At 36.1% G+C, this 20,392-nt stretch overlaps 1 protein-coding gene across 2 annotated transcripts in view; it reads left to right on the top strand.

Moving 5' to 3' along the window:
• LOC139120274 (guanine nucleotide-binding protein subunit alpha-14-like) overlaps nt 1-20,392 on the top strand; it is a 128,927-nt gene that overhangs the window by 71,934 nt on the left and 36,601 nt on the right. For both annotated transcript variants that reach the window (XM_070684556.1, XM_070684557.1), the window contains exon 5: nt 7,008-7,210. In XM_070684556.1, coding sequence (XP_070540657.1) covers nt 7,008-7,210 — 203 coding nt within the window. The remainder of the gene's footprint in view (nt 1-7,007; nt 7,211-20,392) is intronic.

The following is a 20,392-nucleotide window of genomic DNA, read 5'->3' as shown; positions in this document are numbered from 1 at the left end:
CGAGAAACTATCTTTTATACTTTTTGATATTTTTGAAAATATGCAAATTAGCACAAAAACAGGCATTTTTGGTAAACAATCTTCTATACAACCGCTGGTCAGACAGCTTTGATATTTGGTATACAGGTCCCTAGGGATAAGCCAACTTAGATTTGTTCAAATTGTGATGAAATATGCAAATCTGTAGTTTTAAGGAATTTTTTGTCATTTTTGGTCAAAAATTTATTTCATCAAAACCGGTTGTTGAAAGCTTTGATAGTTGGCATACAGGTTCATAGGGATGATCAAAATATGATATATTCAAATTTTGATGAAATCTTCAATGTTGTATTTTCGGGCAATTTTTGTCATTTATAGTCAAAAATATTATTTCTCAAAAAGTACTCATCTGATAGCTTTCATATTTGATATACAGACTCCTACAGAGGAACTAAATATGATATATTGAAATTATGATGAAATCTGCAATTTTGTTTTTTTTGGCGCAACTTTTCGGCCGTTTTCGGTCAAAAAATTTGTTTCTCAAAAACTACTTGTCTGATACCTTTGATATTTGGTATACAGGTTCCTAGGGTCGTCTTTGTGTGATATATATTTAAATTTGATGAAATCTTCAATTTTTGTATTTCTGGGTTAATTTTTGCCATTTTTGGTCAAAATCTTTGTTTCTCAAATGTTACTCATCTGATAGCTTTGATATTTGGAATACAGGTTCCTAGGGTTTACCTTAATGTAATGTATTGAAATTGTGATGAAATCTCCAATTTTGTATCTTGCAGCTAATTGTGCATTTTTGGTCAGGCCATCCTGAAATGAGCTATCAAAGATATCCACTTTCATCATCAACACATGTGTCACAAAAAGTTATTCTCTACATACACAGAGCTCTTTCGACTGTTAGGTCCCTTGTTTTTTCAAAACCACTGGTCAGACAGCTTTAATATTTGGTATACAGACCCCTAGGATGGATGACCCTAGTGAGATAATTTCATACAGTCAGGAAAAAGTTAATTTTGTATCCATGTCTATAGTAGCTTCAGGGACATTGGCCCTATGCTTTGTGATTGCTTTAGAAACCTTGCATACATGTGAATTCTGTAAACTACCAAGCTTTCAATAATTAAGCCAGCAAGTTTTCCCAATCCAGCATGGTTTTATGTTGAACGTGATGTACAGAATCTGCTTCCCAGTAAAAGCAAAACGCTGTCAGCAATTTAAGTGTGCGCAGACTTTGCCCAGAGGTTGGTTAATCATGCATTGATGGATGCATTTCACGCTTGCATTCTGGAAATTGATCTATTTCCCTGGTTCTTCAACCCTGGACTTCACTCTCTTGTGGAAAACTGAATACTGTGTGCATCCAGGCGAGGAGTCAGAACATTGGGCTGATAAAATAACATGCAATAAACCTTGCATATTTGATAATCAACCTTTAATTTACATGTGATTGTTGCTTTAAGGTATAAAATGTCAGTCTTGTATGAAATGGACTATTAGTGGTGCGGCATGGCAAACCCATTGTGCATTTTGTGATAAAAGCACCAAACTTGGCTCAGATGTGTCTTAATATGTGCTTAACAAATTCAGATACCGAGCCACTGAAAATCAACCAAAGCGTTGCCATGGCAACCAATTTTTTCAAAATGGCTGCCAGACAGGTATTTCTCACCTAGTAAATGTCAACTAAATAAGTCGTTGGGTAACTTTAGGTTGAATAATTTCAATAAGAAACTGTGAAAAGAGTTATTTGAAAATTCTCCAAAATTTTCTTCACCACCTGACTTGTTGAACGTGTAAATACAGGCAAAAAACACAATTCTTATGCATAAAATGCACGGTATTAGATCCTATAAAAGGATGACGCTACGTAAGCAGTCAAGATATGTTAGGCCATGGGTCAGAGGGGTCTACTTGCACCCCTAGGATAACAAACCTATCTTTTTAGAAGCCTTGGGATCCCTAGAATACGAAATAGAATTTTGACAGAAAAAATATAGGGATGCAATAGCTGTTATGGTCAACTTTTGAACGGTACCGCAAAATAACCATTTTGCTATCCATGTGCTTTTTTCTTGTAGTACTTGTAAGTCATCTGCTAAGTTTTTTTAACGTAATCTGACTTGTCGGATATCATTAGAATGGAAATTAATTCCTCTTTAAAATGACATATGTAATATGCAATATCTTCTATTGATTTTTTATGAAATGGGACCAAAACTTACCCAATACCCCAAAAATCTGAAATTCTACCAATTTTTTACCTTGGCATAACAAAAAAGGCAACGCTTTGTATGACATCTGTTTATTTGCTACAAGGACATGTCAAAATGTGAAATAGACTTTTGATAGGAAAAATATTGGGATGCTATAGGTCTACCGGTCATATTTTGAAGGGTACCGCAAAATTACAGTATTGCCAACCCGCATGCATTTTCGTTTAACCTGTCTTGTTGTAAGTCATCTGCTGAGCTAATTTTTTTTACATAACCTAGCTTGTGGGCTAACATTGGAAAGGGATTTTATTCTTCTTTTAGATGACATATTTTAATATGCAATATCTTCCATAGCTTTTATAAAATATGACCAAACCTTACCCTATACCCCAAAATTTATATTACAAATTACTGTCACTGCTTATCTCAAATTCTACCAATTTTTACCTAAACATATCAAAAAGGGCAATTCTCTATATGCAATCTGTTTTATTTGCTACGGAGACATATCAAAATATGAAAGAGACTTCTAACAGAAAAAGCATTGGAAAAGGGAACTATAAAGTCAAAGTATTGCGAATCGCATCTTTTTTGTTACATGTCAAATTCTACCATTTTTTAACCTAGATATATAATAAAGGGTAATGCCTTGTATGAAATCTGTTTAATTTGCTATAAGAACCTGTCACAAATACGAAATAGACTTTTGGGCAATGCCTCGTGTGAAATCTGTTTTATTTGCTACGAGGCCATGTCACAAATATGAAACAGACTTTTAACTGAAAAAATATTGGGACGCAACAGCTGTCACAGTCATATGTTGAAGGGTACCGCAAAATCACGATTTTGAGACCCATGAACATTTTTGTTAAACCTGTCTTTGTTTAAGTCATATGCCGAGCCTAACTTATACATAACCTGGTTGTGGGGTATCATTAGTAAAGCGATTTATTTTTCTTTAAGGTGACCTTTAGTAATATACAAATATCCGTTACAGTTTTCATGAAATAGGACCAAGACTTACCTAATACCCCAAAAGATTACATTTCAAATTACGGTTTATCTCACGTTCTACCATTTGTTTTTGCTCCACACAATACAGAAGGCAATATAATGCTTATATGAAATCCGTTTTATTTGTATCAGACGTAAGTCAAAATATGAAGTGAACTTTATATGATTTAGTCGCCACTGGGATCATATTTCTAGAGGTACACAGATACGGCAAATTTCCTGAAACATATACATTTTTATCAAACACGTCTTTATGAAAGAAGTCAGCCAAAATCATAGTCACGGATGATCTCAAAATATTATCAGTATCGCATATTAAATTATTTTGTTTCAAGTTTGTTTTGTAAGATTTGACCTGAAAAGTTCTTATGTGGAACTCTAATTTAATATTTTTGGCAGAACAATTTTTGAAAACTAATTATGGTATGTATTCTACTCGCTGTAATGGAGATGCAAAAAGAAAGGCATTATACTGAATTATACAACCAACTGAATGACAAGCAAGGTGCGGAATTCAGCCTTTAAAGGTTTTGTTTTCTAAACTGTATCTATGAGCACAGCTAATTCAACAGTTTAGCTGATCCAATAATCGTTCCTAAACATTATACATTACATCAAAATTACCTGGGCGTTCCTGAAGAAAAACGTGTATAGATATATCAGAAAGCTGGACTTTCTTCATAAACAGAATATTATGGAAATGATATACCTGGTATTTAGCTGCTCTAGTTATCGTTTCTAAACTTCATAAAGTGTCTAAAGATATGTCATGTAGCTTGGCTTTCTTCATTAACAAAAATAGGGATATGTCCAATATTTAGCTGTTCTAATGATAATTTCTAAACTTCATAAATAAGTAGAAACTTAGCCATTCTTAAGTACTTTATGGCATTCTTCAGTAAAATATTTTCAGGATATATGCGATATTGAACCGATCCAATTATCGTTTCTAATCTTTACGAATTAAATCAAAGGATGTTCTATAGTTTAAAAGCATGTATCTGATACTTGATCGATCTCATTATTGCTTCTACACTCAGTATACTTTATAAAGTAGTTCAGATTTAGCTGGGCTGACATGTTCAAAACGTTCAAAATTTGATAATAGCTTTTCTGTAATTGTGTGTTACTGAATGTTCAAATGATTTATTGTGAATACTGAACTGCGTAAAATCTCTAAGGTTAATGTTTCAATCTGGACTGGAGTGTCACTGTTTGTAAAGGAAGATTCCCATTTGATCAGACAATTGGCCAGCCAACACTACCTTGCTTAGGTCTTGGGTGGATAATAAGAAAATGACTGGCAAATATTTAGGATTGTCGTTTAAACTTGTTGTCTTAGCCTATGTAAACGCTATGGAAAGGAATAAAATACTCGCCAGCTGACTAGCCATGTAAAAGCAAGCAGAGATCCGGGGAGTGCCAAGCACGGACATGACGGACAAAAGTGCAGCATTGTGTTTTAACTTTGCTTTCCCTACCTTTCATGTTTGTTAAAACAAAAGAAAGTGGAGTAATACAGTTTAATTTACGGTGCCACGTTTTTGCATTTCGACAACAAATTATGTACGACCAAGAAATTACTACCAAAATATACCATGTTCAAAATATTATAGGCATGAATCCATATATATATTTATGCAATAGACCATTGACTCTAAAACCAATATCTAAATTATGAAATAGATATCAAATTACACAAGATCAGTTTCATGTGAAATGAATTATGAAAATTAATGTATAAAATATAGTACATATAGCCAAAAAATAAAATAAAAATATGATCGTGTTCTCCAAGTGGTCAAAATTTAAACGGCTGCACTTATGTACTGATTGTAGTTACATGATAAATCTCTAACATTGACAATTATGGGGATACATAAGAGATTTCCGCCCAAAATGTTATTGTTTTTAAAGTTAAAACTAGAAGGTTTGTTATACAGTAAATACCATTGTGCTTTTTGGTATGTAGGCCTACGCGTGAATGTAGATGAACAAGAGTGAGAGATTGGGTTAAATTCCCCCACAATTTTCCATGTCAGGCCTTGCGATTTAACATCCTGCAAAACTTGTCAATGGCTGACTTATAAAAATTAGAAAAGATAAATAGTCAATGTCAAAATATTGCACATATTCAATATTTCTACTCAAGAACACTCCATCCATTGGAAGAACATGGAACAGGCTCTTTTTACACTCGGACGCATCATACTCTCCCCACCACAGCCATGGGCCGATCTAGGCCTATTTGCAAAACCTGGTGAGTGTCGCACGTACCAGCTACAACTCTAAAAATGCTTAAAACTGATGCATCAACGATTACAAATAAGAATAAAAAAACTCTGAATAGTACCTTCTGATAGTCTAACTACACAGAACAGCTGACAGCTGATCATCGTATAAAACATTCAATTTGACAATTTTGAATCTTCCACTTTTGCCTTGTTGCAACCATATTGTCAATAATTTTATTAAGAGAACCCGTTTTTCTGGTAGAATGAAATTATAAAACAATAAAAAATGCAAATAGTAATCTTAATATGCATTTATGATGGTAATACATCCACTATTCACTGCAGAATCATCCGTAAGAGCAGCAACTACGGGATTTTACAGTAATTGATGGTCGTCATATTTAAAAATGGCCGCCACACCAGAACGAGGCTCTAACTGTGAGGGATCGGTATCAAAATTGATTTTAAACCAAAAAAATATGCAAATGGTAATCTTAAAAGGCATTTATGATGGAAATACGTCCTTTATTCACCACAGAACCATCTGTAGAGCAGCAAGTATGGGATCTTATAGTGACTGATGGTCGCCATATTTAAAAATGGCCGCCATACCAAAACGAGGCTCAACCCGTGGTGGCTCGGTATCCAAATTGATTGATATCATGATAATCTACATTCGTACCAAATTTCATGCTTTTATCACAAAATGCACAATTGTTATGAAAATTTTGGTTATGCCGCACCACTATATGCATAAATCGCAAACATGTGAATATAGTTCAAACCTGCACTCTAAATAATATGTAAAAGAGTGTTTGATAAGTACCACTTGTTCAATAGGAATAAGTAACAGGAAAGCCATGATTGTTAAATTTATGCATACCAATGAGTGATTTGCATATCACATATTTGAATATTTAGTTACACCCAAGTATATGGTTTAGTGATATAATTTCATGAATATTGTAATATCTACTGTATTTCATGTACGATAACACACAATCGTATCAGCAATTAATTTCTTTCGTTCTTCAGTTTCACTTGTCTGTGGCATGTCTGCTTGCTTTCTTGTCAATTGCCTCTCAGTTGTGTGCACTTTAAAATATTTAGATAATCATATATGATTAAAGGTATACTGTCACCTGTTCCAATTTTGCCACAGTTACCATGGAAAGAGAAAATCTAACCAATCACAGATTTTAAGCGGGTGGCCGCTTTTTAAAAACAGCGCCCTCATATGGACATTTTGAATACCAAGGAACGCCCCTTTGACCATATATGGGCATATTTAGATTACAGGTGACTGTATACCTTTAAGTTGATGAATTAAGGATCTTGGAGTATGGTCAGTCTTTCCATTTTAGTGGTTTCTTTGGTGTATGATAACTGAGTACAGTTCATAGATAGATAGATTTAATTATATGTCTTAGATGGATCTTAAAGGTGAAACATCTTGAAATTGGAAGATAATGCCCCGTATCTATAAATTTATGGTAGACAAGATAAGATCACATTATCCATTACAAAAAAAAAATTCTCTCCACAGTTTGTGGCAGATGATCTGTGTGCCATGGAATCCAACAACTTCAACGGAAATTGCTGCTCTGGAAGACGGATAACGGACTGCAAGTACTGCCAACCCATCAATCAGGATGAGCGGGAGAAGATCAAGTCAATATGGAAAGACGGTGGAATTCAAAGATGTTTCCTGCAACGGCACAAATTCCATCTTGCAGAGTCTTCTAAGTAGTGAGTTTGTCTCAACTTATTGATTGTTATCCCTACACTGTAAAATAATATTTTTGTAAAATCGACAAACAGTGTCCACTTTTGTCAACTTAGCATGTGTGCCAGACTTTGGGGCCTAGGAAATACAATTACATCAATATAAATCAAGCACACTTTTTTGCATAAAACTAGTTTGGACAATATCACCACACTTTTTCTGCATAAAACTAGTTTGGACAATATCACCATGTATGTGTTTTTCTATAATTTATTCCTATTTGTTAAAATAATTTAATATTTTCTTCTCATTTCATCAATGATGAAGTAAGATAATAGAAATGTTCACAAATCTATGTATAAAAAATAAAACAACATACTCCTTTGTTTTAGTAAACGTTTTTAGGCAAGCTGCTGAGTTCAAGAAATCTACTCAATGTTGCAATAATATAGAAATGCCGCCCCTTTAGCTTATCCAGAAAAAAGTAACTTGACAAGTCAACATGTGACAGAAATGAAAGATTTTTGTCATTACTATTTTATCACTTTTGTGTAGACAAAAGTTAACATACAACCCTGCAGGAAACTGCGGGATCTATGCATATAGGTATTGACAATATCTCCCAGGCACCAAGATTTATCTTCTTATTCCGCCAATAAACAATGATAAGAGATGCAGGACATGTCCACAGAGTACCTTACATCTTTTTGCACATCAGGTGTAAAACCTGCATTCAGTCATGGCAGGTTTAATCACTCTACATCTGCGAACAGATCAGTACCTGAAAAAGCTTTGAAACTTCCAAGAAAAAGGGTCTTTCCTCATCAAGTCACAGAACAAAGATTGAATATTCTGAGTGTCTGTTGAAGGAAACATGCAAATAATGTAGGAAAACCAAAAATAATTCATTGTTAAGTTTGGTGAAATTGAAACGCGTAATTATTCTCATTGTGTAGTGTTATTTTGTATTAATTAAGGTACTATGCACCTTGAAAGTGAAAGACTTAAACTTTTGCTCAAACTTTCCTTAGTGAAATTCTCAACCACTGTCTTTTCAAATCAAGAATAAAAATTGGGGATCACTGTGCAAATTTTGGTACTAGAAAAACAAATACCCCAGGATTTACCGATATTTAAAATTCAAAATGGCAGCCATCCTTGTGTTAACTCTATGGATAAAAATAAAATGTTTGAATTTTGAAAAACTAAGCCAGTGAAAAGTTTTGTTAAACCAAGAGCTTTAAAATGAACCCACACAAGTGATATTTCAGAAAAGAATTGTTCAAGTTTGAGAGTTGGAATGTCTGTCCCCGAGGCGCGTTCTACCTTAAAGGTATAAGAAGCAAGTCAGTAGTTTCATACAAAAAGTGTTTTACATCTTCATGAAAAATTGAAAATCAGTGCGAAAAAGTCAAGTGGAAGAAAGTGCTCATTTAATGAATATGATTACAGTACCTTTTGAGCCAAAGGAAATACTGTAAGACAGTATTTTGAATTCACAGCATGCGCTGTTCAGCAATCATTGTCTTGCAATCGTTTAAAGCACAATTTTGGACAAGTCAAGTCATGCTTTCTTTAGTGACAGCATAACCCTTGCTCCCAGACCTGCAACAGTCTTGCATGGGTGATAATTCTGGTCCTTCGAATTTCATAGCAACTTTAGAGCAGGTGCATAAATCTGACGATTAATATGTTTTCTGATATGTGTGCTGCAGGCAGTGTTCTGCCGAGGCCGCGGCCTTGCGCCATTGCCGCAAAAAAAAAATTGATGACCCCAAAAAAATCAATCATCGGGTCCGCAAGGCGCAGTGCACCGTGAGTCCCACTAAACTTTCAGCAAAAATGAAGTCCCAAGAATACACTTATTTACATGCTATACGCGAAAGGCCAAACGCGGAAGTAGATATTTCACGCTGCTCGTGATTTGTCCTGGCCATGTGAGAACATGAGACGTGCCACTTCCATAGCAACCTGCAGTGAATTTTTATTTGCATAATCGTAAACTTGGTTTTCATTAAGTAGATTCGGGTCATCCAGTCAACCTCTCTGTTTCATGTATGTAGTTCAATGCCTCGCAGTACTTTCTGGAAAGGAAAATGGCTTCTTTGAATGGCTCAAAACATCGTGGCAGAACAATTCTTAGTTTTTTTGGACCATCCGCCCCTAAAAAAGGCAAATCCGGCAACAGAACGAGTGAAGACAATACGATCGAACATGACATAGCAGACATAGTGTCTCAGCCGTCTACATCCTCGGAAACTCAACAGCCGAAAACTGAAAATCCGTGCACGCCGCAGCCATCCACATCGGAAACGCAGTCAGAAACAGCGCAGTCTCAAACCACTGAGCAGCCATCATCGGTAACTCAGCCTTCATCGAGCTCGAGGTATGTTCGATGTTTCCATGAAAAGTGGTTACACGATTTCAGCTGGCTCCACTACGATGCTGAAAAGAACTCAATGGCTAACTTGTGGGCTCTTATCAACATGTATCACAGAGAAGAGTTCCCAAATTTGCTCATCCTGGCATCATTGGCTTTAACTGCTCCCATCCATACTGCTGATTGTGAAAGGGGCTTTAGTGCCCAGAATCAGGTGAAGACTGCAGCACGGAATAGATTGTCCTCAGTTAGACTGGATGACATACTCATGGTGAAGCTTGAAGGTGGCCCTGTAGACCAGTTTGACTATGGCTCTGCTTTAACACACTGGAGAACATCTAAAGCAAGGAAAATATTTGGTGCTGATCGTGCAAAGTAGAAATTTTCAATTGAAGACTTTGAACTTATTTTGATCAACCTTATGATATTGTTGTCACTCAACTTTCATCCTTTAGTGATTCATTGACTTTCACTCTCCAGTGGTTCAAAATTGACATTACCAGAACACCTACCAGCTGGTTTCTACAATTTGTGACACTTCAAACATTTTGTGACACTTCAAACATTTTTTTGATGATTTGGCACCAGCACTGTTCGGAAAATTGCCAAATTACTGTGAAAGAAATGCTACACTCAGTAACAAGTAAACTTTAATGTTAAAACAACAACATGGGAATAGCACGTAATAAAGTGTATTCTATTATAATTGTCTTGAAAATGGCCCCCTCTTTCCAACAATGACCCACTTTTTGAGCTTCCATGGGCCCTCAGACCCCACTGATGCAAAAGCTTGGCAGAACACTGTGCAGGTTACCCAAGTGGACCATTTTTAGCTACTATAGACTATAGTCTATAGAAGCTATTGGGATGGGTATCCGTCCGGCGTCCGTCGTCAGTCTGTATGTATGTATGTATGTATGTCCGTTTGTGAGGCGTCCGTCCACTCAAATATCTTGAGAACCGCAGTACTTGCTGATTTGATATTTGTTGCGTAGATGAAAAATATGATTTTGAGAAACTATTTTTTAATTTTTGATATTGTTGAAAATAGGCAAATTAATGCCAAAAAAGGTGTTTTTGGTAAAAAATCTTCTTCTTCATAACCGCTAGTCAGACAGCTTTGTTATTTGGTATGCAGGTCCCTAGGGATAACCCAACTTAGATTTGTTCAAATTGTGATGAAATATGCAAATGTGTATTTTTAAGGAATTTTTTTGTCATTTTTGGTCAAAATTTGACTTACATTGTATGTAATTCTTGTACTGTATAAACCCTATCAATTCACCCAGAAAAAATAATTAATATGATTTTAAATAATTGAATTAATGAGGAAATCATCAAAGCCAAAATAATTTTAGTTTGGAATTATCAGAAAGTTCAACTTTTTTTGACAGTTCATAGTGAAATGCTTACCATCTTGGAGGATTAAAACATGTAAAGGCAACTTTCCTGAATCCCAACTTTGATATATTCTGAACTACCATTTATGTTATCTAAAAGAAATTGCTCATAATAGTTTGTCATGATAGGGTGGTCAAATAAATAGAGATAGAGAAAGTTCTAATTTCCATTATGGTTGACTTGGTAAGGATAAATAAGATTACTTTTTGAGGAAAAATATAGAGTGGTCAATTAAAAGAGTGGTCAAAGTGATAGGGTTTTTATGGTAAAGCTGGGCTGTAAGATTCCTTGTGCTATTTATAGCAATTATGCAATCTGTGTAAACAGTGCAATGAAAGTGTAATATGGTTCCTTATAATGCTTTTGATGACCTTGAACTTCTTAAGTTACAAACATTTGTCTCTTCAGTGTGCTTTCTCTGAGTACGTACAGTCTCAACTTATTCAACAGAATTTACTTACAATGTTAATTTGAAACTTAAAATGTGCTTGGTTAATAGGATGAAAATGCTGATATTAAAAGATAACCAGCTCAAGATTCTTTATAACCTGACAGATATGCTGTTTTATTATGACGTAAATCTTCATTTAAGCAAGTCCAGTTTACTTTAATTAGAATGTCATTAACTCTCGTTTATTTGCTATTATAGACTAATATAGTCTGATGAAATATGCAAATCTGTATTTTTACGGAATTTTTTTCCACTTTTGGTCAGGCCATCCTGAAATGAGCTATCAAAGATATTCACCTTCTTCATCAATACATGTGTCACAAAAAGCTATTCTCTACATAACACTGCAGAGCTCTGTCAACTGTTGAGTCGCTTGTTTTTTCAAAACCGCTGGTCAGACAGCTTTAATATTTGGTTTACATGTCCCTAGGATGACCTTAGTGAGATAATTTCATACAGTCAGGAAATACTTGATTTTGTATCCATGTCTATAGTAGCTTCAGGGACTTTGGCCCTATGTTTAATCTGTTTTTGCCCCAAAAATTTGTTCTCGCATCGCCCCTAGAATTTTTTAAGTGGTAAAAGATGAAAAGTGAAGCCTAATGTTCAGAAGATTTGAAGGAAGCCTATCGTCTCAGTGTTTTTGCTGAAGAAACTGGATCCTTTATGTACATTTAGAGTCGTTGCGTTACAGTAATCTAACCCAGCTGAGTGTTCGCAGCAACAGAAGTCATGAATTTGTAATGATTTAGTTCAACAACCATAACATGATGTTGAAAGTTTCTCAAGGGACTGAAAGTAATATCTAAGTAACTTCTGTAATCAGAGATCTCATCAAGAAATGTGTCAAAAGTAACCGTACTCTCAGTTGATACAAAACAGCTATAAGGGATGTGTGTTCCGCTCAGGCTGCTCATCTGGTCCATCTAATAAGAGGCATTGAAATATGTACAAACACACACTGTAAATTGATGAGTGATTTTTATCTGTGTACATCTCTGATGAATTAAATGCATTGTAGACACTGATTAAGTGATTGTGGTGGTCACGTACACAACAGCCTCTGTGGTGCTGGTAAAACTCCCAGTAGTGCGTCAGTTTCTTGCTTTAAGTCTGCATGTTGATTAAGCTGTCTGTCAACCCTCCCAGCACAGTGTCCAGGCTCCACTGTATGTGTATGAGCTATGGCTAGTGTTGTAATGAATTTCTGCTACATGTATTAGATCAATCCACATCATGGCTAGTTTTATGAGACACAGTGTTCAAGAATGCATGCAGTAATCAGGATCAGTTTCAATTTTTATATGCCACACTGTTCACCCCCTTGAACTCTATCAGATTGGTTCAACCCCATTCTCCACCATTATGTAGTTCGACCCATGTTGAGAAAGCAGGGAATTTAAAGGGTAAAGTTCAAATCTTCAGGTGATGATGATATATTCACTGTGACAATGAAATAGGCATGATCTGAGCAATGCTCTCATGTTACTCCGTACATAACCAGAAACTTAATTTGCATAGACGCATTCATTTCTGTGGTAAACTTAATCTGAAAGTGTTTGTGATACCATGCAATTAATTGATATACATATACCGGTACATTTGATGCAAGAGTAATAATTCGTATGAATGTACACACTCAGTGTTTGAAATTAATTATTTCATTAAAATACGCGATATATTGCTGAACATTGTTTCTAGTGTGTGCAACAAGCAACATCCCGGACTGCAATATAGAGAATTAGAACTGAAAGTATGATATGTATTACCGCTGCTGAAAAAAAAGCTCAAGGATTTAGAGTTGACGTATAGGTACAGATGATAGACATCACTACTGTACCGTTATCTGTCCTAGTTTCTTGCATTAACACTCATCCTGTCCGTCAGAGGATCAACCGATAATGTGACGTTGACGATGCGCGACAGCTGAATTATCAGTGATGGAGAAGGTATTGAAGTTTCCAGTTGGCAGATTTGAAGTCCAGATTACATGAACATCCGCAGTCAGATCAAATCACAGTGATGATAAGATGAACACTGCAGGATTTGGATAGTAAAATGTCATCCGTTTCAGAGTGTTTGTTATTCCATAGAGATTTCACGAAATGCAATACTACCTTGTCTTATTATTTTTAAAAGGGAATGTTAAACTACTCGGCAGAACCACACCAGTGAATGACAGAGGAATACAATGCGTAGCACCCAGAGGTAATTGTATGAATGATACATGAAAAGTCTAAAACAACAAAAATCAGTTGTAGATATCAACTAGTCGGACTGAAATACAATATAGACTGAAAAAAGGCATATTGGAAAAAGGGTTTCTCACATTCCTGGCCACTGGGAGTGTGGGATCAACGCAGTCGGAAACACTCTCAGAAATCGTCCCACACTGAGTATACTTAGAGGTTATTACCCAATATCGCCTGTTCCTGTGTCGTATCAGCATGAGTGTCATTTGTGCTGCGTCAGACACAAGACGAAGTCGAGTGTCTGACGCAGCACAAATGACACGAATGCTGATACGACACAAGGAACAGGCGATATTGGGTAATAACCGATTTATCATATACCCATGCCCATAATTTTAGGGAATTTTTACTAATAGAACGAAAAACCTTTCATTTTGAGGCTTTACTTTATTACGCCTTGCGCATAAATATCAGAATGTTTATGTGAACAGGCTTCATTCATAAAGTATACGAAGAAGATGTCAACATCACGCGCGTCATCGCTGCAAGTCGTCCATATCTCAATGAAACCCAAGAAGAAAGACACCGGGATACAAAAATCGTCATACAGAAGGAACATTTTAAGGTGCAATATGCTAGTACAACTGCAACCGATCAAAAACTGCTCAGCTTTAAATCTATCCTGATTTCGATCGTCGTACGGCACGGAGCTCGCGCGGAGAGGGGACGCCATTTTGTTATTTTACCTTTAGAGTTACCATGTCAACAGTCGTCGCGCGCGCGACATCGCTGTCACGCCACGCACTGACTACCTGTTCGGTGGAGACCGTGCACAGTGCTGGCGCCGTGCGAACGGCAGAATGTTTGCTAGAACTTGACCGAAAAAATACCATGGGAAAATATTTCAAGACTCAACGTGATATTTCCGTATTTTGCAACCAGAAATACCCGTGTTCCTCGAAGCCCTTCAAGTTTTTACGTCGGCGACATCGCTTCGCAGGTGGGGAGCGGCAGCCATTTTGTTGTTTACGTTGTTTACGAACAAATTGCTAATGTAGTTCGGGAAAACTCTAAAACTGATGACGTTCATCGTGCATATCTCGACGTTCACCGTGAAATATCACGGCTGATATTTTAGGTTGAACGTCACTAGGATGTAGCAATATGGGCATGGGTATATGATAAATGCGCATATACAAAAGCGGTGTATTATTACACCAGCTCTGATTGGATAATAAATAGCTTTTTGTTCCGCATGCAAAACGTTATCCAATGGTACGCAGACAGACACGACAGCATTGTCATGATTTTGGATATATTTGTGCGTCGTTGGTGACAGACTCATAAAAGACAGTTGAATTTTGAAAATAACCAGTGAACATAGGTCACTTGGAACATAGCGCCAATTTTTCCAGATGGATATCTCGTCTGGAGCAGAAGTTGAAATATCAGCAGTGGAACTCGCCTCGAAGTTTGTGTTAGTGATGTAGAAAAATATATTGCCACCAAGTAGGATAGAAACTGTTAAATATTCAATGTTTCCAGTGTGACATTTTTTGGTCATTTGAGAAAAAGAACCTTCTTACACACCAAGGACCAGGGATCAGATTTCTCACACGAGATGGGGATATTTTTTCTGTGGCTCATGTGAGACAAAACATCTCAATTCGTGAGAGAAATCTGACCACAGGTTCGTGGGGATGTGAGATTCTATTATTCTCATAGGCAATTCTGCAACTTTGAAAGTTGTCCCACATCACATCATTTACTTTGTACACCACACACTTCAAGTAGATAGCTTATTTGAAGATGCATCTCTTCCCTAGGGCATATAATATACTTGTTTACTATACCGGTACACAATACCACTCAGAATAATGCTTCCTACTTGTATTGTCATATGCTATAAATAAATGAATGCAACCTTGAATTCTGATTTCATCAAAGATAAAATATAATTTTTTATCCATTCTATCATTGGACAGTTAAAATCAGGATATTTTGATGGAAAATGATTTATGATTTCGTTATATTGCCAGGAGCCTCGCGTCAGCTATTGGCCATTGTCTGCCCACAGAGTTTGGTGTTCGTTATGTGCATTGATTGTATAGAGTAGGGGACTCTGAAATTGATAATCACATATTTATATAGTGTTTTTTTCAAACGTCCTTTCATGTCTCTGCAGATCTGCATGATTTAACACTATGATATACTTACTCTTCATTAATTTTGTAAGTCAAAGCTTCAATAATTCTGTGAAAGACCTTCAGGATAATATTAATTTTTCATCAACGCCACACTCCCCAATGAGGATATCCCAATTATTTTTATACAATGTCAGAATATGACCGCACTATCTTCCAAAAATTAGAGCATGTGTCATGCTGTTTTAAACATCCATTAGTGTTTTGAATATATTTCACAAAAATTGCTTCCAGGCTAACAAAAGGGCAACGACTTTCTTGAATATTGCATATTATGCAGGGCTGAAAAAATGTGACCCTTGGCACACTGTCATCATGAAGAGTAAAAAAAAATTAAATTCTCTGCAAGTCACGGAGTCAGGAGGTTGTCTAGGATCTACTTCAGTTGTAGCTTTTGTGAAATTTTCCATCATTTTGCCAATTGCACTTCCTAATTTTCTGCTCCAAGAGTCACAAATTGTTGGCATAACGACACCATCAAGGGAGAGGGAAGAAAATATTGTATATTAAGTGAACTATCGTGACAGCTAGTCTCCAGACAAGGCATGGAAAATACCAGAACCTGTAGCTGTTTGCAGTTATCATGGCTAGCACAATTATCATGGTAGTATTATATTGAAACAACTGAGGTGTTGGCAGTGACATTTACGCAGTAAAATTTCAATCCCATGAGTGGGTTGTGCATTTTTTACGACATTACAAAATGGAAAATTCCTTTATCCAAGGCCTCTGAAGGGTTGAATGAAACTCGGTTGCTTTGAAGTGACAGGTGCTACGACTGTGTGATCCAATTATACTCTTTCTATGTCGTGTGTATCACCATTTGAATTGATCAAATCCAGCGCTGCTCAGCATATCACGTACATGTGTGCCTGCCACTCAGCCATAGAATTTCCAAATTTTGAAATATTTGATAAAAATAATATACAAAATCAGCATGCTTAAATCTTTTGGGCTATTTTGTAATTCTCCTGTCAAAAGATATTCTCTGAACATATTGTCTGAAAGCTTTCATATTTGTTGGTTCCTAATGGTGATCAAGGTTTGCACAATTGTAGCAAATTCTGTTCAATTTTTTCCCCGTCTATTTTGAAATGTGACACGAACTTTCTGGCATGTAGGTCCAATTTTGTGTTAGAAAATAATAGTTTGTTGTTGAGGCTATAATTGTGACATGGATAAACTACTTTATCTGTTGCAGTAAAAGTTAGGCTTTGCGTAGATCATAGGGTTTGCCTTATTCAGATTTATTCAAATTATGTTATATTGGCAGGATTGTGGGTTTTGTTAGTATATTTCCTCTCAAAAAGAGTCCTCGGAAATCACTTGCATGGCAATTTCAAATTTTGGTATGTCAGTTCCTACACATAAATGCTCATTTAGTATTGTACAAATTGCGGGATAATTTGCATATTTTGCACATTTAAGGATATTAAACATACTTCTTCATCAGCTGAGTACCCCCCATCTGCCAACGTTGCCATCTGATAGTATTTGATTCTGGTTATCCATATATTGACATGTTCTCATTCACAGATGTTCCATTTATCAAAAGAGATTAATGAATATATCTTGTTGGACAAATGTTTTGAAGTTTTCACTTTTCTCAGGTGTAATACAGTACACGCAGATGTTATCAGCATGTCATTTATTAATATATGCCATCATTTTACAAACATGTGACATTTATTGCCGATGCTATCAGCGGTTACTGATGGAGTGTGACAGGAGCTGCAATTATAGACACCAACAGTCTTGATTGCATGGAAGTAATAACTGTGAAAATCTGAATTCTCACAAACATTGCATGTGTTTGTAATTGCAGTAATCATTTAAACATTTATCACACAAAACCTATTAGCTGTCAAAATGTTTTGACAAGTCAATGGACTTTTATGGTTTGTCCATCTTCTCAATGTCAAGGCCAAAAAATTCAGTACATTTTGTATGTGGTGTTCAGATTTTTGCCAGTAGTAAATTGTTGGCTATTTATCAATGGAAATGTACTTCCAGAATTCATAATCACATCATCATATATTGTTGCACATCTGAAAGAAATTTTCCTGATGTGTGTTCGACTGAAGCTGAAGGTTAGTGTTTAGCTTGCTTAAAGCATCTGTTGTAAATAAACGGTTGATGTACGTGCAGTGAGGAAAATGAAGGTCTGCGAACAATTTCCTCAGACTGTGACAATGCTGTAGACCCTGCAAGTTCCAATTTTACTGTCCCCGTAATAGTCCAATTTCCTTCTAGGACGTGCCAAATCTCCTCACGCAGCAATGATAAATCAAAACTGTGGTATCCTCATGACAAGCAGAAAGCTTGATTTAGAGTCCGAGCTCAAGGTCAGCTGTTTACCAGTATCCCGGTAGTCAATTGGCACTGACTCAGAACCTTGCCCTGAGGTACTCCCTGGAGACCCATACCCACTATTTGTCAACTGTATAAGATTTGATTGCAGCCATTTTTCAACGATGCTATATCAACTGTCACGCCTAATTTTCACAGTTGCTGATGAAATTGCCAAGAAGTCAGCTGTCCAATAAAACGAAGGCAATCAATCATGCTCTTTGGTTGGCCTGGATCTTCACATTTTGTATCCCGCTGTGTGTGGTGCCATTAAAACTTCCATCATCTGTTGGAGATATAAGCATAATCGCCAGCTTAAGGTGTACTGAATCACAAAATAAGATCCCTGTTTGACCTAGTTTTCATAAATACCTGTATTTCAAATGATGCATTTTGCAGACTTTGTATTGATGTACTACACAGATATACAGCTCTTGTGGGTGTGTGATTATTACTGTTTGAGAGATGAATGCCACATCAACTTATTTTGAATTCTGTGCAAAAAAATGATGTGGATTTATACCAATCAGTAACGTTCTATACTATCCTTTGTAGGCGCTGACTTTTGAAATTGTCATGGTGACAGGTATAATATCTGATTCGTTTAAGGGTGTTGATCAATCTGTGTATGATATTTCTATTCGCTATCATTTCCCCTGTTACTGACATTAGTAGAAACCAGCTTGTGCCAACTTTTATTACATCCCGTGTGCTACATGTATTACATTGTTTGAAGTGTTTTTCTCTACCAGTAGCAGTTTGGGAAATAGAGTTGTGTCATTCAAAATACCCAGTGGCTACCGGCACATCCACAAACATTAGAAGCAAGATAATGGCTTTTACTGTCTGTAGTATAAATTCAGTGTTACGTTCTCCAGTGCATGTTATTCATGTTTACTGACTGAAGTAAAAGCTTTGAGAATTAACTGAAATATCAACAGCAATATTTTTTTTGTTTCAACCTGCAAAATTGTATGAATCCTTTGAAAAAAAGATTGAAACATTTTACACATTAGTTATAAACTCACATGACTGATACATTCAATGTGAACCTGCTTGTCAGCTTTGAAAAATGTGAAAGATTTGAAGTTCACCTTGCCATCAGGTTTCCCAATCTCCAAGATTTAAAAAAATTCCAAAGATTTCTCAAAGACATAATTTTGAGCAATTCACACACAAATGGAGGCGTTCATCGAAACCATTAGAAGAGAACTGAATGCCATGGGCAGGCACTTGTGTGCTATAGTATTTCACTGGGAGTGTCAGTAAACTGAACGAGTAACATTTTCAATCTACTTAAAGGTTGGATCTAGATTAGAATTGGGACACGATATGACAGACAAAATCGCGCCATTGATTGAACTTTCAGATTTCTGTTAATCCTTCCCGGGATTTACCTCAATCTCTGTACATCTTCACTTCTTATTTTCCTACAGTCGCATGTCAGAAAATAGTAGCTGTGTCAACTTGTATGACAAGCTCAGCTATATAAAAGTTGTGAATTAATATAGGAATTGCAGTTCATCCAGGAATGTGACTCAAATGATGTAGTTGTCCACTGAGCCATGTAATTTATAGATTGTCATATGAAAATTGTATAATCTTCCACATGAATTGTAGGCCTGATTAATAATTCATGCACGCCGTTTTGTTTAAATTTTGTCATTTTACCTGCGGCAAGTTAGCCATGAAAACTGGCTGTGGTTCATATGACAGAAAGTGGAAATTCCTAGGGATAATAAATTTCCAGTTTGCAAATGAATTTACAGGAATTTCATCAAATATTTTCTTTATAGAGATCCCTACAAAGATTATGGCATCTATATTGAGACCAATCCTAATTCGAGACTGAACCACGCCAGTGATTAAATTCACTGGAAAATTAAAATCCCAGAGAATGAAAAACATTTCCGGTTCAAAATACATGTACACGATGTGTGTCAGGAATTCATCAGTATTCTCTCTGCGTTTAATGTAAAGGCCATGTTACTAATTTAAATTAGATCTTGTTACCTCCGTCCACGTACATTTCCTGTAGATATCACCGTACTCAGAATACATTCCAGAAACACACACAGGAGCATATGCTATAGGTTTCACATTCAATTTAGGCTAGAATTTGAGTCTTAGCTAAGCCCCTCTCAACCAGTTTATTTGAAGTCAAAAAATAGTTTGCTGGCTTTGGGCTATTTCTTTGTCTCTTTGAATGATTTTAATGACTGATTCAG

The sequence above is a fragment of the Ptychodera flava genome, chromosome 20 (assembly GCF_041260155.1).
Source record: "Ptychodera flava strain L36383 chromosome 20, AS_Pfla_20210202, whole genome shotgun sequence".
Taxonomy (NCBI): domain Eukaryota; kingdom Metazoa; phylum Hemichordata; class Enteropneusta; family Ptychoderidae; genus Ptychodera; species Ptychodera flava.
The sequence above is the reverse complement of the archived record's forward strand: the minus strand, read 5'-3'. Positions and strand labels throughout refer to the sequence as shown.